The sequence below is a fragment of the Brachyhypopomus gauderio genome, unplaced genomic scaffold (assembly GCF_052324685.1).
Source record: "Brachyhypopomus gauderio isolate BG-103 unplaced genomic scaffold, BGAUD_0.2 sc82, whole genome shotgun sequence".
Lineage (NCBI taxonomy): Eukaryota > Metazoa > Chordata > Actinopteri > Gymnotiformes > Hypopomidae > Brachyhypopomus > Brachyhypopomus gauderio.
The window spans coordinates 1,049,768-1,068,446 of NW_027506903.1; the positions used below are offsets into that span (position 1 = coordinate 1,049,768).

The 18,679-nt window shown below is 44.6% G+C and overlaps 3 protein-coding genes across 3 annotated transcripts in view; 2 read left to right on the forward strand and 1 right to left on the reverse strand.

Annotated features, from left to right (window-relative positions):
• Nucleotides 1-4,283, forward strand: part of rab8a (RAB8A, member RAS oncogene family) — a 6,334-nt gene extending 2,051 nt beyond the window's left edge. Inside the window, exons 5-8 of the mRNA XM_076991303.1 lie at nt 17-106; nt 384-449; nt 551-601; nt 1,007-4,283. Coding sequence (XP_076847418.1) covers nt 17-106; nt 384-449; nt 551-601; nt 1,007-1,099 — 300 coding nt within the window. The 3' untranslated portion in view covers nt 1,100-4,283. The remainder of the gene's footprint in view (nt 1-16; nt 107-383; nt 450-550; nt 602-1,006) is intronic.
• A 202-nt stretch (nt 4,284-4,485) lies between these two features.
• cib3 (calcium and integrin binding family member 3) lies at nt 4,486-7,295 on the reverse strand. Its single transcript, XM_076991304.1, has 6 exons — nt 7,200-7,295; nt 6,963-6,997; nt 6,517-6,628; nt 5,764-5,911; nt 4,951-5,146; nt 4,486-4,721 (listed from the first exon to the last, which is right to left on the reverse strand). Exons 1-6 carry the CDS (start codon nt 7,248-7,250, stop codon nt 4,700-4,702), a joined length of 564 nt encoding a protein of 187 aa, XP_076847419.1. The 5' UTR covers nt 7,251-7,295; the 3' UTR covers nt 4,486-4,699.
• A 2,109-nt stretch (nt 7,296-9,404) lies between these two features.
• Nucleotides 9,405-18,378, forward strand: sugp1 (SURP and G patch domain containing 1). Its single transcript, XM_076991343.1, has 14 exons — nt 9,405-9,562; nt 10,097-10,256; nt 10,359-10,462; nt 10,745-10,996; nt 11,365-11,488; nt 11,725-11,825; nt 12,131-12,254; nt 12,423-12,724; nt 13,017-13,123; nt 15,505-15,682; nt 15,841-15,947; nt 16,241-16,386; nt 16,742-16,871; nt 17,988-18,378. Exons 1-14 carry the CDS (start codon nt 9,544-9,546, stop codon nt 18,012-18,014), a joined length of 1,881 nt encoding a protein of 626 aa, XP_076847458.1. The 5' UTR covers nt 9,405-9,543; the 3' UTR covers nt 18,015-18,378.
• The last annotated feature ends 301 nt before the right edge of the window (nt 18,379-18,679 follow it).

An 18,679-nucleotide genomic window follows, 5' to 3' on the forward strand; every position in this document is an offset into this window, starting at 1 on the left:
CCCTGTTCTGCTCCAGCATGCATCAGCAGACGTGGAGAAGATGATCTTGGGGAATAAATGTGACATCAACGACAAGCGACAGGTGTCCAAAGACAGAGGAGAGAAGGTGAGGGAGATGCCTGAGCGTCCAGGCCACTGGGCTTCCCTCCTCCTCTTCGTCGTTCTGTAGAAGATTTTTGTCTGTTTTATTGTGCTTTACAATATTTTGTGCATGAAGGGGTTTAGTCCACTGAACAGTACAGGAAACCAATTCTTAAATTAGAATCACACCACACGCATAGTAGAAAACTCGGGTGATGCGTAGACCTTTCATATATTTAGTTACGTAAACATTTTGCACGAGTGTCGTACTGATGTGTGGACTCCATCTCTTCTGCGTCCAGCTGGCGTTGGAGTACGGCATCAAGTTTATGGAGACGAGCGCCAAAGCCAACATCAACGTGGAGAACGTGAGTGAACCGCTCTGCTGCACACGTGAGCGGCACACGTGGGGAATGAGGGCTGTTTAGCCACCTGCATCCACGTGAAATGTGCTGTGCTCTGCTTTCAGGCCTTCTTAACGCTCGCCAGAGACATCAAAGCAAAGATGGACACGAAACTGGTATGGTTCTTCACAGAGGATCGTTATTGAATCATGAACGCCGCACACTCTTTAGTGATTTTAATAAGACGGTGTTGCCGGTCAAACATAAATGAGCAAACCAGTGCAGCTCTGTGTAATCTCAAATAATGGTTGCCCATATTTAAAACAAGCTGTTTATTTCAGTTGCGCCATGTTCAGTTCTAGGAAATTAGAAAATAATTTAAAAAAAAAAGAAGTTCTGCAATATGACAGAACCATGTTGAATGTCGGGGGATTTCTTGATTTACCAACATTACCCTCAAAACGGTGCACTTGAGCATTATCATGTATATTCAACAAGAGACACATGGTAAACTGGTAGGGCTGGTTTGCTTTAAACTCCTTTGTGTGTCCCCCCCCCCCCCCCCCCCCCACCTCCCATAGGAGGGCAACAACCCTCAGGGTAGCAACCACGGAGTGAAGATCACCACAGAGCCGCAGAGAAAGAGCAGCTTCTTCCGCTGCGTCCTACTGTGAAGCTCGAGGCCTTACCGTCCCCCACCTTGGGCTGGATGAAACTGGACTGCCCTCTCGTTTTTAGCACTTCTCTCTCTCTCTCTCTTGCTCTCTCTCTCTTTTTTTTACAGCCCTAGAACAGTAGGAGTGCTCATCTCCTCTTGTCTTCTTCCACTGAGGTTCCAGCGATGCCGTTTCTTCCAGTTTATGACCCTTTTCCTGAAGCAATGGTGAACCATCCATGTTGTCTGCTTTGGGGTTTTTTTTTGTTTGTTTTAGAGGTGTGAGCTCAAGAAGGGCTTTTTTTTTTTGTTTGTTTAAATTTTTCTTTCTGTCACTTTAAATCACCCGTGCTAGAGACATGACACGTGGCCCATGCGATCTTGGCCGTTTGATTTTGATGCTCCCTATCGAGTGTCCAGCTGCCAAAGTCCGTCCCCTCTCCATTTGTCCCCTGTCTGCCCGTCCCCTCTCCTCCCTTAAAGTTCTCCTGCTAGGCTCTAAACAGCCGCGTACTCTGAATCTGTCCAGCCATCTGCACCACTCATCCAGAATTCATCTTCTCCCCTGCACTGTATTCTGCATCTCATCTTTTCTTTGACAATCACTCAAACTCACCCTACATATAGGAATCTTGTACCTTACACTTAAAACGTATACAAATAGTTTTTCTACTATACTTTCTGTATTGCTTATTTAATTTAAAAGAAATTCCAACTTTTCTTTCCATTGACCAGATTTTTTCCTTTCATAATCAACATTCCAATATTCTCATGTTTACTTACGGATGTAATAGAACGGGTTGTACAGACATGATATATAGCTACTTGTTTTGAAGAAAAAAAATGTCTATATAATAATTAAAATAAGTTTGGGTGGATTTAAAAAAAAAAACTCCCTGATTTAGCCTTCATTTAGTCGTAAGCACCTCTGGAGTTTCTCCTGAACGGTTCAGCAGAAAATACACGCTCACATGCAGTGTGTCTTAGCAGAAAATACACGCTCACATGCAGTGTGTCTTAGCAGGCTTGGTGTGCACCAGTGCTGCTATGAACTGGCTCCAGTTTAGTGTCCATACTACAGACTGTTTGCTTTTAATTAGATTTATTGAGAAGAATATGATTGAATCTTGTTTAGGCTTGTAATGCTGATCCCTTGGAGAGAAATACTTGAATTAATTCCTCCACACAAGTGGTTTTTTTTCAGATTTCTGTTATTAAACTATAAAATACATGTGCATACATATATGTTCACTCTGAATAAAGGAGTCTGCTTTTCATGTTGACGGCAAAGCCATATATGGGAAGGATATTCACAAGTATCCTGTGCGTTTCACCAGTAAGCCGAGTGAAGGAGGTTGTGGCAGGGTTAGCCTTATATCCTGTGGTAGCTGTCTGTTTCCTGTGGTAAAATGTAGACCTGTTTAATTATAGAGCCATTCTGGTCCACCCAAGTTAATGTTTGAATATGTTTTATTTGAACATTCTTTACAGAAGTACATGCTATTTTTGTAATCATGGCTTACGGATGCTGTCTAGGCTTAACAATGCTAAGTGCTTGTGTGTGTAAGAATTCTGTCTTTGCTTCTGTAATGTATGTGGCCAGGTTTGAGGAGCTAATTGTTGAATCTCATCTTGGATCTGTGTGCTGTGTGTTGGCAGCTACTTTGTCCATTTTTGTCACATTTTCAGACAGTTTCTGCTTTAGACCACAGGGGGCGCCATGCACTCTACAAAGTGTCTTTACTAACTCCTGCTGTGCGTGGAGAAACTACATCCATGAGATTGGAGTTGTCAGCCGATCCACTGCAAACCCCTCAAAATGGTCACGAGAGATGTGTCATGTTTGTGTGAGATGATAATGCAGTGGAATTTGCTTTCTCGTAATCTTCAATGTTGTTAGAAATGTAGCCATATCTTATCTCTGACTGACGTGGCTAGCATTATTGAGATCTCTTCTGAGGCGCGTCCAGAAGGGCACCATTAACGTAAGAGTGGAGGAACAATCACTTATTCACTGGGGACTCGAAAACAGAAGCACAGTGTTTTTTTTTTACGGTTCTCTTGTGGGAAGTTGGAGAGAAATGACTAGAGGTTATGTTCCCTGTTCCACAGCTCCCTTTTCTAAGGTGTGTGTTTGTGTTGCGACGAGACTGTTCAAATAAGGGCGAGACGTAACTTCAGAGAAAGCTCGAACTTGTTCTTGTTACGCTGCACCTTCTCCTCTCGTTTACGTTTCCGCACTTGGTCTGGAGTGTCCGTGAAATGGCCGTCCCGATGAAGGGTTGATTCTATCCCATGTCTCTTCCTCATCCTCCTCCCAACATACAAGCATGTGTCCCGGTGACAAATACTTGAGCGTTCATTTTGGATCTATGCATCATGAATGACATTTTCTTTTTCTCGTTCTCTCACTCTACGCCTAGAACTGTAGTCGTGTTATCAGAAGTGTGTGCTCTGTTACTCTTGACACACCTGTATAGCCACTGTGAGTGTGTGTGTGTGTGTGTGTGTGTGTGTGTGTGTGTGTGTGTGTGTGTGTGTGTGTGTGTGTGTGCGCGTTGCTCTCCTCTTATTGTACAATTCGCATCATTGGCTCTCTGAGAAGAGGCCCGTATATGTACTGGGTCAGAAAAGCAATGTCACTGCTTTATGCATTCATTATGGTGGATCGATAAGGCATCAGTTGACCTGACCTTAACGGGACACGAAAAGTGACGGATTCAAGTTTCGATCTCTGAGCTTGGTGGGAGAGACCGTCATGCCACTGATGGTTCCTGCAGTCAGAGTGCAAATCTAGAGATGTGAAACCTGTGAATGAGAACAGAGTTCTGCTAACAAGCTGGTAGTTCTTCCACAGCTTTCCGAGCTGCGTTTAGTGACGTAGCATTCACTCGAGCAGTAATAATGTTTGGCTATCAAGTCTTTAAAGGTTTTATTACTTTTTTCTTATTTTATTTGGTTTTCATACCATTTCCACCTTCTTTTTATATGACTGTTTTCATTTAATTGTCAATTCTGAGATGAATGGGGAGATGTTACATTTTGAAAAAATAAAAAACTATAATAAAAAAAAAAAGAATTGTAAATAACACTCTGAAGAGATCTACTTAAATTGTACTGTACTTTCTAAAAACCATATTGAAAAAAATCTACAATTTTGTAGGTAACAGTACTTTTGATTTATTAAAGTAAGATTCTTTTAACAACTGGAGTTTGAGTGATTTTCTGCGCTGGGTGTATTGAGTGTGTGGTTATGATTCCTGTACTGTCATGTTTCATACAAAACGGAGCAACCCGAGTCTGGGAAATGCCCCCTAAGTAAAAAATAAATAAATAAATTGTAAATACAAATGTAGGAAAATTAGTGTATGAAGATTATAAAGGTGCAGAATCTGGTTCAATGTACTTCGATGCTAATTAGCAGACGCTTGTAAACATTTTTTTTCTTCTGGGAATAAAGGCATATGTTTTACAGTATTTTTTTTTGTTTGTTTGTTTGTTTTGTTTTCCGCTGTGTGGGAAGGCTAGGTGCACGCTACCTCACCCTTCAGATCGTTTGTGGTCCACCTAAGAAGGTTTTTGTCTGATAGTCCATGTGGAGCTCCACACTTACAGCGTGTCATATTCTGATGTGGAACGTGCTGGAAAAGAAGCAAAATATTATTTCTGTCTAATCATTGTTCCAGGAATTACTGTACTGTGCTTTAAAAGCATTTAAGTGCAACCTCAAACGCTTTATTGTGGACTGTTGCCCTGTTTATGTAAGTTTATATATATATATATATATATATATACCACGTTTGGTCGTGGTGGTTCTGGTTCTGGGACTGTTGTGATCCTGAGACACACAGGAGCTCCTGCATCTCTAACCTGAGGAACTCGGGAGCCTTGGCGATCATGTTCTGGAAGTCCTCCAACGACAGGCGGCCATCGTTGTCCATGTCCGCCTCGTTGAGGACCTTCTTACACACCAGGTCCACCTCGGTCTTTGACAGCTCGTTACGCGTCAGCCTGTTCAGAGTCTTCTCCAGGTCCGACTTGCAAATGAAGTCGTCGTTGTTGAAGTCTAGCACCAGAAGAAGCAGGAACAATGCAGGTTAGACGTGACGAGGACGTTTAAGCCAGCACCCTCAGGTGTTTTCCTATCATGGTTTGCTTTTGGCTCGCTGTAGTCGGGTTTTCCGTAATACAGTTTGAATGCATAACTTCTCATTTCTATCATCCTGCAGCAGGCCTTTTGTTTGCTGGCTGTAAATAATAAATGGAAACTTTCTCTTGACCTCATGGCATCAATGGACCATGTGCCGCTTTGAAATGTCCTACTCTGATAGCATGTTTAATTAGACAGCCTGGAACCCAGGCGCAAACACGCAAACGGTACCGCCCACAGACGTGGACCCTGCTCTAATGAACTCTTGCATTATTTACATCTGTCCTTAAAGCTCTGTCAGCTGGCCTCTACAAGATTATCACAATAGAAAGCTGATGATCTTTGCTACTGTACATGACCGTGTGTGTGACCTACGGTAAGCTTAGGTTTACAAACATCTCCTTACCGCGCAAATAACGGCTGTCAACATACTGAGACAGGGAACCGTGGCCCGGTGCCGTTCAGGACGTTCGGGATACTGGTCACGGACTGAATGGACTTTGCTTTTGAACTGGCCACACCGTAACACTAACCATAGATTTTAAAGGCGTAGAAGGCTTTCAAGTCCCTTGGTGCCATTTCACTCATCGCTGAGAACATGTCCAAGAAGTCATCCAACGTCATGTTTCCTTCTCCATCTTCGGAAAAAACCTCCGCGATCCTCTGTTTAAAAGGGTTATCCTAAATAGACAATAGATACATGTGCACATGTTGGTTATTGTTATTGATGTAGTGTGTTTCATGGTAAGAAGTCATTTTGGAGTCCACACCTATAACTTACATTCAGCTACTGTGCATTTTAACCCTGTCTTCATTGCTCATGTCATCTGTCGTGACCAGATCTCTCTGCAGGTTGCAATTAGAACCTGCACAGCTGTATCAGTGCACAGCCCAAACCCAGACCAGCACTCACGAGTATCAGCACTTCCAGAACCACTACGGCTGCACCATTATTTCCACGTAATCACACCACAATCATCACACTTGACACGATTAGTTATGAAGAGATCGGTACAGGTCATAGTGAAAATTAATCTTGAATTTAGAGATATTAGTGTCTATTAGTGTTTCCAAGCAGCGTCTGGTGTTTCCAAGCAGCGAATGCCGGGTGAAGTGGTGTATAATGGGCTAGCATTTAAAACAGAGGCCGAGATCTTCAACTTTTCCTGCTTCCTGAAGTTCAGGGGGATCTGATGACACACAACCTCCCCAAGACTGCTATCAATTAGTAGGAGATCCATAATTGATAAGGAACACACGGAGTGAGTGGCGCGGTGTGCCGGTACCTTCAGCTCCGGCATGCAGCCAATGAACTCGTAGGGCACGCGCACATCTGGCTGGCTGGTGTAATCGAGCGGCACGAGATGCGGAGCCAAATCACGATATCTGTGGAACAATCTAGAAAAAAATCAACAAACTGATCACTGGGACATGAGGATACTGGGATAACCAAAACATCCCAGGCAACTACACACGTTTCCAAATTATTCTTACCCAAATATATTTATTATGCATTAACAAATAGGCATACTGAAAGATCAATCACAAAGTAAGAAATGTTCATGCATTCGTTATCATGGATTTTAATGTCTATTATAAACTTTCAAGTAACAATCTGATGACAAACATTTGTTTTTTTAAAACATAAAATGCAAAAAGAGTTATGGTTTTGTTAACATCAAATCAAACTTAGATTAAACAGGACTTCTGAATAAATCAAATAAGTCATTACCTTAATATTTCTTTTCTGGTGAAATATGTACAGTACTGTAAATGAATCAAATAACCATTAAGCTTATGCTCAGTTACAACTCACACATTATCACATCATAACACATTATCACAATGTCATTATTGGGCTTACATCCAGATTCTATAGACAAGTAGAATGAGAAAAAAAATGTGTTACAGGTGAATTCTTTGCAGGATCAACAAATGGCTGATTTCTAATATGGAGGTCCTGACCAACCTGGTACGCGTCCAGCTGCTGAGGTGTGAAGATGCTCTGTTTGCTCCCCATCCCCTCTGTCCTAACTGCGGCCGCAGAGCCATGGGGAAGCCAGCTTCTAATACGGAGGAGCAGGAGTAGGTGGATGGCTCGGATATGAAACGCGTGGCACAATGGAGACTCTGTGAAACGGGGGGGGGGGGGGGGAATCGGGTATCTTCCACCGCCGCGCCCTTCACGTGTCTCCATTATAATGGCGGCATTTCAGCTTTTCATTGCCCTGAATGGCAGGCTATTCTGGACGTGAATGCGGGCTGTCGGTCAAGAGGCGTGCCGGTGGCAGTGAGCCCCCACGGAGAGCGGAGAGCGACGCCTCACCTGAGACTCAGGTTACACCCACTTACCAGGGACTACAACACCAGGTGCTGCAAGATAAGCCAGCAGATGTGAGAACGCTGAAATGCAAACTTAACGCAAGGCTTGAGTTGTTATAAAAGGCTAATAACATGCTGTCATGATGTGGACAAACACACGTGGGCAGTTTTTGGAGTATAAGAACAGAATCATTTATAATGTATGACCTGATAATGTACAGCAATAACACAAAGATAAATTATTGTATATGCATGCCGTCAAAGATTTCTCCCTGCCATTGTGAAGTTAATAGGGACGTATATCCCGCTGCTGGGAGTGTACTGGTACCAGTTGGCACCAGCAGGTGTCCATTCACTCTTCATGTCTGTACTCTCTTCACCATTTCTGGTTGTATATCTCTCCCTCTCTCTTAGCAACACACCTGGATGTCACCTGCTCCTTCTCTCCCTCACACCTTCCCACCATCCTGTTGTGGCACATGGACCCGTTTCCGGGGGTACAAGCCAAGCCTTCCACGCGTTTTCATGTGTAAAAGCCAAATTGCAGCCCACCTACAGAGAACCGAAAATCATCATCCGCTTCTGTCTGAGAAGTTGCCTGCTGATCAAAAGGCTGGAAGCTGGAGGCTGTTTCAGTCACACGTCTCAACCTCGCCCCACTGGAAGCTGCAGCACAGATAAATAATACCTAGGAGCGCTCTAGAAGGTCATTTGTACCTTCTACAAAGTAATTTGTACCTTCTAGAAGGTACTTTGTATCTTCTACAAAGTCATTTGTACCTTGTAGAAAGCCATTTGTTTAAACAGCTCTTGAAATCTTTAACACCTCTTCCAAAACAACACAATACTGCACAATGAACTATCTACTGTTTCCAGTGCTTTTCTAACTGACTGGTGTAGCATTTCAGTTGGAGTGATGGTGTGTGTATCGGGGTGGGGGTGAATGGATCGTTCTTCTATAATCCAAACACACAAAGCTGTGTCTTACTTCTTCCCTCTTTTTTTCCCTCTTTTCAATTTTTACCAAAAGTACCACCACACATACGCAGAGGAGAGCAAATCAACCACACACCTCAATCTAAGGAAGGGAAAACGTAAAACTAGGTGAACTTCTACATTCCACTAATCCTCAAATGGTTTTCGCAAGTGCAAACTATACCTTGCGTTAATTGAACGCGCCGAGCGATCGCGACACTGGTGAAAGTGTGACGGGAGGTGGTGGGGAGTTCTGAGCGGCCTCTGCTTTGCAACAGAATGCTTGATGTCCTTACAGGAAGTACCAGAAGACAACAGGGATGAGACAGAGACCTGTCAGGATACACACCCTTATGTTGTAGATGGAATACAGTAGCGAAGCTAAACACCAGGCTAAAGATTAGAAAAATTTACTGGAGACTTCAATTAAAATGTGTTATTGTTGCACATTTACGAAATCTCCAGTCAAAAGATGAAGAACACAAAGAAAGCCTCTATTCTATTTCACACTGGAAAATTTGCCTATGACTATAGACCCAACGGTTATTTAATGTCATTTCAGTTGAGCATATAATGGGATAAATACAATTATATGATGCTTTGAGATACTGTAACTGAAATCTTAAAACCTCAGTGGCAACTGGTCAGTTAATGCTAGTTTGAGGCTTGTTCTTTTATTGGTGAGTGAAAAGGACATTCACCTGCGTTTAAATCAAGACACTGACTTTCTAAAACTTTCTATTTTTTAATATAATGAAATAACCGGTTAAGGGTGCAGTAAGGTCTGTATTGTTGGGTCGTTGCAATGAGGTTTTGGTTTTGTTTAACTGCTCCTCTGATGAAAATAAACAAGAAAACCGGAATTACGGGATTGTTCCAATTACGGAGCATGTCGACACCGCTGTACTGCCACCTAGCGGCCTGGGTGTGTCAGACCTCATCTAGTTACTATCGAGTTAAACTGCTTCAGCCACACCGCCACTAAAGTGCCAACAGATTAGCTTAAGATTCCGCAAATGGAGTCAAACGACGCAGGTAAAACGGTGCAGATGGGCCACTCGCCGCTATTTGCGTATATAGTCGAATAATTGTCCGTTTGTGTTGTTTGTTGTTTATATTTAGTCGAACACAGCGAAGCTCCGATGTTGTTTTGCTAGCAAGAACAAGGCCGTGTTAGCCCCAGAGCTAGCGTAGCTAGCCAGCTAATGTAGGATTTATCCCGGTTAACGTTAACTAGCAACAATGTTGGCTTCGTCTGTGGTTTGTGAACACTTGTAAAACATGTAAATATCTTAAATTTAAGGTTATTTACTTTTTAAATGAGCTGGCTGTGCAACCCAGTTAGCATGTTAGCTGAAGTTCCTGCTCTTCTAAAATTGTGATTGCATCTCAAGTGTTGGATGACAAGATGTTGGGCCATAAAACAGCTCATTATCTTGGCAACTTAAGTGATGTCCTGTTCATGATATTAATATTACACATATATTTACTGCTTTTACGAGGTTTCCTGAGTGCATGTCCTCGTTATTAATGGCACAGTCTAATGTTTGTGGTACATTCCCTTTTAAGGTCGGGGGGGCTGGAAGAATAAGTTTGCACAGAAGAGCAAGATCAACGTTATCATGAGACAGGAGGAGTTGATAGCCCAGAAAAAGAGAGAGATAGAGGCGAAGATGGCAGAGCAAGCCAAACGGAACATGACAGCCCCTAGCAAACCACTGCCACAGAGGTAAGTCCACCTAACCACCGTCTTCCCGTAAACTGTGGATAAACGTAAGAGTTTTATTGTGTGTCAACCTAATGTTTCACTAAGACGCATTGTGGTTTTCAGCCCCTTGAGTTCACAGGGTCCGAGCTCAAACAAGTTTGTGAACGACGGAAGTTTCCTTCAGCAGTTTCTGAAGATGCAAAAGGATAAATCCAGCACAGACTCCGGTTTGAAAACGTTTCACATCTAATAATTTGACGATTTCTAGCTCAGAGCCATCTAGTCTTAACACTGCTCATGAAAGTTCATTCAGATTTTATGCTGTTTGACTTCAAGCTGGTTTTCTTGGCTGATTACTGTTTTCTGGCCAAGGCCACAAGACATCTGCATATAAAAGGCTGTGATCTTTAAAGAGAAGCCTCCAGTTACAGCCTTTGGCATCTTTGATGCTCCGATCCGATTTTGGCCACCCATGTTTAACGTATTGAATGATGGACGTTTCCTTCCAGTATCCAACAGTGACTCCAGAGTCCACACATCACCGTCAGAGAGCCCAATGTCAGCTGTCTCGCAGACCCAGAAGAAAAGCATTCTGGTCGGGAAACGACCTGGTTTGGGAGTTGGCAGCATGCTCAGTCAGTTTAAGAGCTACTCGCAGCCCAGAAAGTCGCCCCTTCAAATCCCACGGCCAAGTGTCTTCAGCTCCCCGGACGACGACGATGATGAAGTAGAGGATGACGCCACCTACCTGGAGATCAAAGGTATCCTGACAGCTTGGCTTATGCCTTAAGTACTTTCAGTTGTTTGAGAATTGTGGGTAATGTAGTGACTTATCTGGGTTGATTCCTTAGTCAGTTTTTTTCTTAATCATAATGCGTAAAACCTAACGATATCGGTGGGTAGATGATAAAATTTCATCTTCATGCCTCTTTCTTTAAAGCACTGAATAATTACATGCAGCCTAAACATTCTTTATCGATCAGAACAGTGCAGTGATAGAAAAACGTCTCATCATGGGGATGATGACAGATACCAAACATGGCACTTTGGAAAAGAGGTCTTTTAATAAGAGTAACGTGCGGTTGTGATGTATGTGACTTGTGCCCGGGTACTCATAGCCTGCTTAAAGTTTCTCCCCCAGATGATGAAGACCTGGTCCTCATCATCGACCGCATGGCTGCTTTCGTGGCCGAAGGCGGCCCGGAGCTGGAGAGGAAAGCGGTGGAAGACTACAAGGACAATCCCGTCTTCTCGTAAGTCTCCGGAAAACGAACGAAATTACGTTTATATGACGGCTTCTGATGTAGCCAAGATCACCTTACCGTTAGCGAAAGTGTTTATGTGCTGTAGGTTTTATGTTCTCTCGCACCTGATTTAAAAATTTACGGTCGTTTACTCCTTGGTGGGTTTTGGTTGCTGTCGCAGAGACGCATCTCTTCAAATCTGTCCCCTCCCTTGCATGACCGTCGTCCTGTCTGTCCTCTCTCAGATTCTTGGTTGAAAGAGACAGCAAAGAACACCTGTACTTCCGCAAGAGAGTCGCCCGCCTGAGACAGGACAGCCTCGCAAAACACTCGCCACAAGCAGAAGGTAAGAATTCCCGTCCGTGCTGACGTTCCTATAACCTCTCGACAGGTGTCAAAGAAGCGCAACAGTAGATCCATACAACTGTCTCGGAAAACGACAAACAACAAAAACGCACATTTTTAAATCTGAAGAACATTCCTATCGTGTCACAAAGACTGGCAGTTGTTATGGGTAACTGTTGCCAGGTGCAAAAAATTACCTTGGTCCTGCCCCCCCTCCCCCTCTTATTCCCCCCCCTGCAGTAGACTGATATGAGGCAGTTCAGTAGTAGTGTGAGTTGAACCCCAGTACTGACAGACTGCTTAAAGTCTCCCCCTCAGTGGACGAGAGCACCAGGAAGGTGGCGGAGAAGCTGGCCCACTTCGTGGCCGACGGTGGGCCAGAGGTGGAGGCCATCGCTACCAAGCACAACCACGACAATCCCGCCTTCAGGTAAGGCGCAAACTCGGGAGGGGAGGGTGGGGCCACATTTGCGAGTTTTCGTGCTGTTGCTGTTTGTGTCAATGCCGCCATGAACGCCACTCCGTTCGGTGCTGAACACGGATCTGATTGGCTGTTTCTAAAATGGGTCTGAATTGATGATTCATCTTAAACTCGCAGCTTTCTCTACGACCACCAAAGCCCGGCTCACCGCTTCTACAAGGACAAGGTGGAGGAGTACCGTCAGTCCAAGCAGGGCTCTCCCGAACCCCCGCCGAGCTCCAAGCGGCCCACCGCGATGCCGCACGGCTTTGCCTCCAGCTCGTCGCAGGCGGAGTCACGGGGCCAGGAGGCGGGGCCTGTGAGCGCCAAGCGGAAGAGGAAGAGTCGCTGGGGGGCTGAAGAGGACAAAGTGGACCTGCCCCTGCCCCCGATTATCGCCCCCGAGATGTCCTCAGACCCAGAAACGGCCTCGCTTTCTGGTACTCTATTAAAATGTCTCCATGTCCTCCAGTGAACGTAGGACAGAGCTGTACTAGCTGTACTATTCTATACATGCTTTTGTGCTAGGAGTGTAAAAGGAGAACATAAAGTATTTAAATGAATCAATGCACAGCACAGCACAGCAAAGACCAGCATGAAAAGGCTAGCACCAACTAGTACAGACTCAGAGCAGATTGGTGTAGCGCAACAAACCTGCTTCTTTGCTTATGTGATTATCATTAGCTGGCATTTTAACGTGTGTGTGTGTGTGTGTGTGTGTGTGTGTTGCAGCTCAGGAGCTGAGGGGTCTGGGTTATAAGAAGGGGAAGCCGGTCGGCCTGGTTGGTGTCACCGAGCTCTCGGAGGACCAGAAAAAGCAGCTGAAGGAACAGCAGGAAGTATGAATTACACTACGGGACACTACACCGCACTACGGGACACTACACCGCACTACGGGACACTACACCGCACTACGGGACACTGCACTACAGAACACCGCACTACGGGACACTGCACCGCACTACGGGACACTGCACTACAGAACACTGCACTACGGGACACTACACCGCACTACGGGACACTACACCGCACTACGGGACACTACACCGCACTACGGGACACTACACCACACTACGGGACACCGCACTACAGAACACCGCACTACAGAACACTGCACTACGGGACACTACACCGCACTGCGGGACACTACTGCGCTAGATTATAGAAACACAGGGTGTTGTTGGGTCTTCAGGGTACTTCTAGTACGTTAACATGGACATACGTGGGGATTTTTTAATTGTGTGGACACGACCATTTCACCAGTGACTTATTATTTATTTAAGTACAGCTGGAGTCTTGCATGTTTGTATAAGCTTTAATGTATTGCCATAAGTCATTTAACCCTTCGGTTTTGTTGACCTCACGTTTTTTACTTTAGTGTTCCCGGTCTTCAGAGACCGGTCTGTTTTAACACACAAAAAACCCTTGCAAACACCACCTTGCAAACACCGGCATAACGTGTGTGTGTCTGTGTCTGTAGGTGTGTGTGTAGGTGTGTCTGTGTGTCTGTGTGTGTGTCTGTGTGTGTGTCTGTGTGTGTAGGTGTGTGTGTGTGAGTGTCTGTGTGTGTTTAGGTGTGTGTGTGTTTAGGTGAGTGTGTAGGTGTGTGTGTGAGTGAGTGAGTGAGTGTGTGTGTGTGTTTATGTAGGTGTGGGTGTGAATGAGTGAGTGTGTGTGTGTGTGTGTGTGTGTGTGTGTGTGTGTGTGTGTGTGTGTGTGTGTGTGTGTGTGTGCACGCGCGCATGTAAATTCATGCACATGAGTGGCATGTCACACTCAGATCAGAGTGTGCCTTGCAAACATAGGTATAACATGTGTCTGTGTCTGTAGGTGTGTGTGTGTGTGTCTGTGTGTGTAGGTGTGTGTGTGTGTGTGTGTGTCTGTGTGTGTTTAGGTGTGTGTGTAGGTGTGTGAGTGAGTGTGTGTGTGTGAGTGAGTGTGTGTGAATTCATGCACATGAGTGGCATGTCACACTCAGATCAGAGGGGCCTTGCAAACATAGGCATAACATGTGTGTGTGTGTGTGTCTGTGTCTGTGTGTAGGTGTGTCTGTATGTGTGTGTGTCTGTGTGTGTAGGTGTGTGTGTGAGCGAGTGAGTGAGTGAGCGAGTGAGTGTCTGTGTGTGTGTAGGTGTGTGTGTGTGTGTGTCTGTGTGTGTAGGTGTGTTTAGGTGTGTGTGTGTGTGTTTAGGTGTGTGTGTGTGTGTTTAGGTGTGTGTGTGTGTGTGTGTGTGTGAGAGAGAGAGCGAGTGTGTGTGTGTGTGGTGTGTGTGTAGGTGTGTGTCTGTGTGTGTAGGTGTGTGTGTGTGAGTGAGTGTGTGTGTGTCTGTGTGTAGGTGTGTGTGTGTCTGTGTGTGTGTAGGTGTGTGTCTGTGTGTGTAGCTGTGTCTGTCTGTGTGTGTAGGTGTGTGTGTGAGCGAGCGAGTGAGTGAGTGTCTGTGTGTGTGTAGGTGTGTGTGTGTGTGTGTGTCTGTGTGTGTAGGTGTGTTTAGGTGTGTGTGTGTGTGTTTAGGTGTGTGTGTGTGTTTAGGTGTGTGTGTGTGTGTTTAGGTGTGTGTGTGTGTGTGTGAGAGAGAGAGCGAGTGTGTGTGTGTGTGTGGTGTGTGTGTGTAGGTGTGTGTCTGTGTGTGTGTGTGTGTGTGTGTGAGTGAGTGTGTGTGTGTCTGTGTGTAGGTGTGTGTGTGTCTGTGTGTGTGTAGGTGTGTGTCTGTGTGTGTAGCTGTGTATAGGTATGTGTGTGTGTGAGTGTGTATGGGGATGTTTTCTGTCTGATAGATGAATATATTCTGAATACCCATTCATTTCCTGTGATGGTCACGCTTGACCGGCAACAACACAGATGTAAAACGTTGGTTTAAAACACTCAAAATTCAGTGAAAAAGATGATCATCACTTTTATATGTTCCAGTGCATAGTGTGGAGGATGGCATAAGGCCTTGCAGCAATCAGATGTAAAACACAATATTTATGAGTGGTTTAAGTTGTAAATCGGTCAGATTTGACCCGAACACGACAGGAGGGTTAAGTGGATTTTGTATGGTGTAGGTGTTGGTTCCATCAAGATACATAGTGTGTGTGCGCGGCATATGTGTCTGTGTGTGTGTGTGTGTGTGTAGATGCAGATGTTTGCTATGATCATGAGGATTCATTACGTGTGTGTGTGTGTGTGTGTGTGTGTGTGTGTGTGTGTGTGTGTGTGTGTGTGTGTGTGCATACGCAGATGCAGGAGATGTTCGATATGATCATGAAACACAAGCGAGCCATGCAGGAGATGCAGCTGATGTGGGAGAAGGCCGTGCGTGACCATCAGCACGAGTACGACAGTGACGAGGAGATCGACAGCAGGGCTGGAACCTGGGAGCACAGACTCCGCAAGATGGAGATGGAGAAAACCAGAGGTCACTGCTCCACACACACACAGTGATCTGTGACGGTTGTGAAAGGGCTGCGTTAGAAATACGTCCAAGAGAAACACGTGGCAGCCGGCCGACGTGAACCTGCTGGTCCTCCTTTCATGTCGGTGTTTTTGTTTTTTTGTTTACTTCCTGTGGTCCAGAGTGGGCGGAGCAGTTGACTGAGATGGGGAAAGGGAAACATTTCATTGGTGACTTCCTGCCACCTGACGAGCTGGAGAAGTTCATGGAAACGTTTAAGGCCCTGAAGGTGAGGCGATGTCGTTAATCCCGGCCGTGTCGCTACATTTTGATGTTTGTATTCTAAGAACGGCGTTAATGTTTTAGCTTATCTTTAGTTCAAACGGAGTCGTGTTTATCGTGATCGTACATAGCGTTGCCATAGATATGTTGTGTTTAACAATCAGGAACGCAGGGAGCCAACAGTGATTCATAGGTGCTGACGATTTTTTGAACATCTCGTGTTTTAGGACGAGATTTGCGACCGATGTGTTTGACGTGAGGTTGTTAGGGCTGACCCTGTGTGGACTCTCTGATCTGCAGGAGGGCAGGGACCCCGACTACTCTGAGTATAAGGAGTTCAAGCTGACGGTGGAGAACATCGGCTTCAAGATGCTGATGAAGATGGGCTGGAAGGAGGGAGACGGACTGGGCTCGGACGGCCAGGGCATCAAGAACCCCGTCAACAGGTGCACACGCGCGTCAGCCTGACGCTTATTCCCACGCTGTCGTATCAATCCTGTTGGAAACGAGCGGGTTCTCTCTGAAGTTGACCGGCTAGCTTGTGTCACACGGCTGTAGCAGGTGCATTTTTTTTCCATGGCACTTCCTGCCAGTGTGACTGACAGCGTTTCCATCAGTTTCGCCATCTTGCATGATGACAAAGAATCCGTTAAAAGAACCGGGCTTCTGCTCTTTTGCAAGGAAATAACAATTTATGCCAGGTTTAGATATGACAATGTACATTCACCCTTTAAACTTTATAACCCACAAGAATGAGAACCCCAAATTGCAAACAAATTGTGTGTTTGTGTGTTTATCCAGAGGCTCCACTGCAGTAGACGGTGCAGGCTTCGGAGTGGACCGACCTGCAGAACTCTCTAAAAACGATGACGAGTACGATGCCTTCCGCAAGAGAATGATGCTGGCCTACCGTTTCAGACCGAACCCTCTGGTGCGTAAAATGGCCTTTACTGGTGTGAAATACCACTCATCAATTCAGTCATCAGTCGTGAACTGCTCATTTTTAACTCTGAGGTATTCAAATTGCAGTTCTCAAATTCTGAATATTAAACCATCCCATTCCCTTATCTAAGAGTCGAGTGTGTTGACAAACTGGCCAACCAGTTACAATAACTATTTGATTTGTTTACCTGTGCTTACAAAATCCATGACTGAAGTTAGATTCCAGGCCCAAAAGTGGAATTCTTCGAGCTCAGACAGTGAAGTCTGCACAGCATGCAGTGTTGGAGGCCCCGTGCCTGTGTGCGCATGTGTTCTGTTCTCTAAAACCAGCCATGGTCAGTTTTTGGCAAATATTTGTGGTGAAGAAATTGATAATTAATTCAGAGCAAGGACCAGCACCATCAACCACAAAGTACCGTTGAAAACAGGAGTCAACACGCAAGCTCTGTTTGGGCAGAGTAATCTTACTTTTGCAGGTTGCAGTGTGAGACTTAATATATCAGAGATGATTCTGGCTATCTACTTGAGCATCTGACAGTTTATTATATTTTTTTGCATCTATACACACACAAAAAAAAGCCTTGATTAAAAAAAAAGATACTGAGGAAATGAAAGCATCCTGTTCTGTGTCAGTGTCGCTATTTATAGTTTTGGAGACTAGCGTTGCTCACGAGAATCTTGTGGGTGAGCTAATTACATTTCAGCACTGATGCTACACTCTGAAACATGTTGCAAACAAAAAAAAAATGAAGAAATGGAGTGGAAAACCCAACAATACCCAAAGTCTGGCCTCTCAAGTGCTACGTGCCAATTCCAAGGCATCTTAAATTTATCCAACATTCCTAAATTTAGATGTTACATGCAACACCTAAATTCAGACTAGCTCATGTATTTCTAACAGGAATAGAACAGTGATTAAACTGTATGTCTGGTGATTATATATTGGCTGTAGAAATGTAAGTTTTTTCCCCTCTTGTCTCCTAATCACGTTTCCTGGCTTATTGCTGCAGTGAACACTTGAGAAGTGGTGTTGTCCTGAGAAAACTCAGAAGACTTCATATCTTGAAACTTGAAGGCTTTTCTTTCTTTCTTTCTTTCCCACCAGAATAATCCGAGGAGGCCGTACTACTGAAGAGGTCGTCGGGTGTACTATACTGTTAACTTCGTTTTATCTTGGGTGTACAGTATAAAACGCACTCTTGATATTGCAGTCAAGTCTTGCTCAACCAATTTTATGAACGTTATAGCACAGATTTTACTATACCCCACCTTTAGACATTTGAGGTTCATCGTCAAGGGTACGGTTAAATCTCTTACCTGGTTCTGCGTTTTTTCCCCCTACATTTCAACGGAAACCTCACAACTTTCAAGTTGCACTAATTATCTTGACAGTATGTGAACTCACTACTATGAAAAAAACTTTTCTCTTTCTCTCTGTTAAACACCAAATGTAATGTGCTCTGTAGACATAAAATAAAATTGAATTGATCCTCAAATGGATGAGTGTGCTTCCTTTAAACATTTTTTGGACACATTACAGCATTGACTGGTCTCCATTGAACACCTGAGTGTTCCTTTTCACCTGGTGCCACTTAGTTGTGTCCCAACTCGGGGAGTTTTGAAGGTGATGGGATTATATTTAATAAACAGTCCACACACACACCAACATATTTTGGTTTTTGTCTACCTGCATCACCAGCGCAACACGAGTCTGAGGAACCAAACCTATATCACTTTTATCACTTCATCATTTATTGTCATACCCCACCGCTGTGGCCGAGCGTACCGATTAGTGCG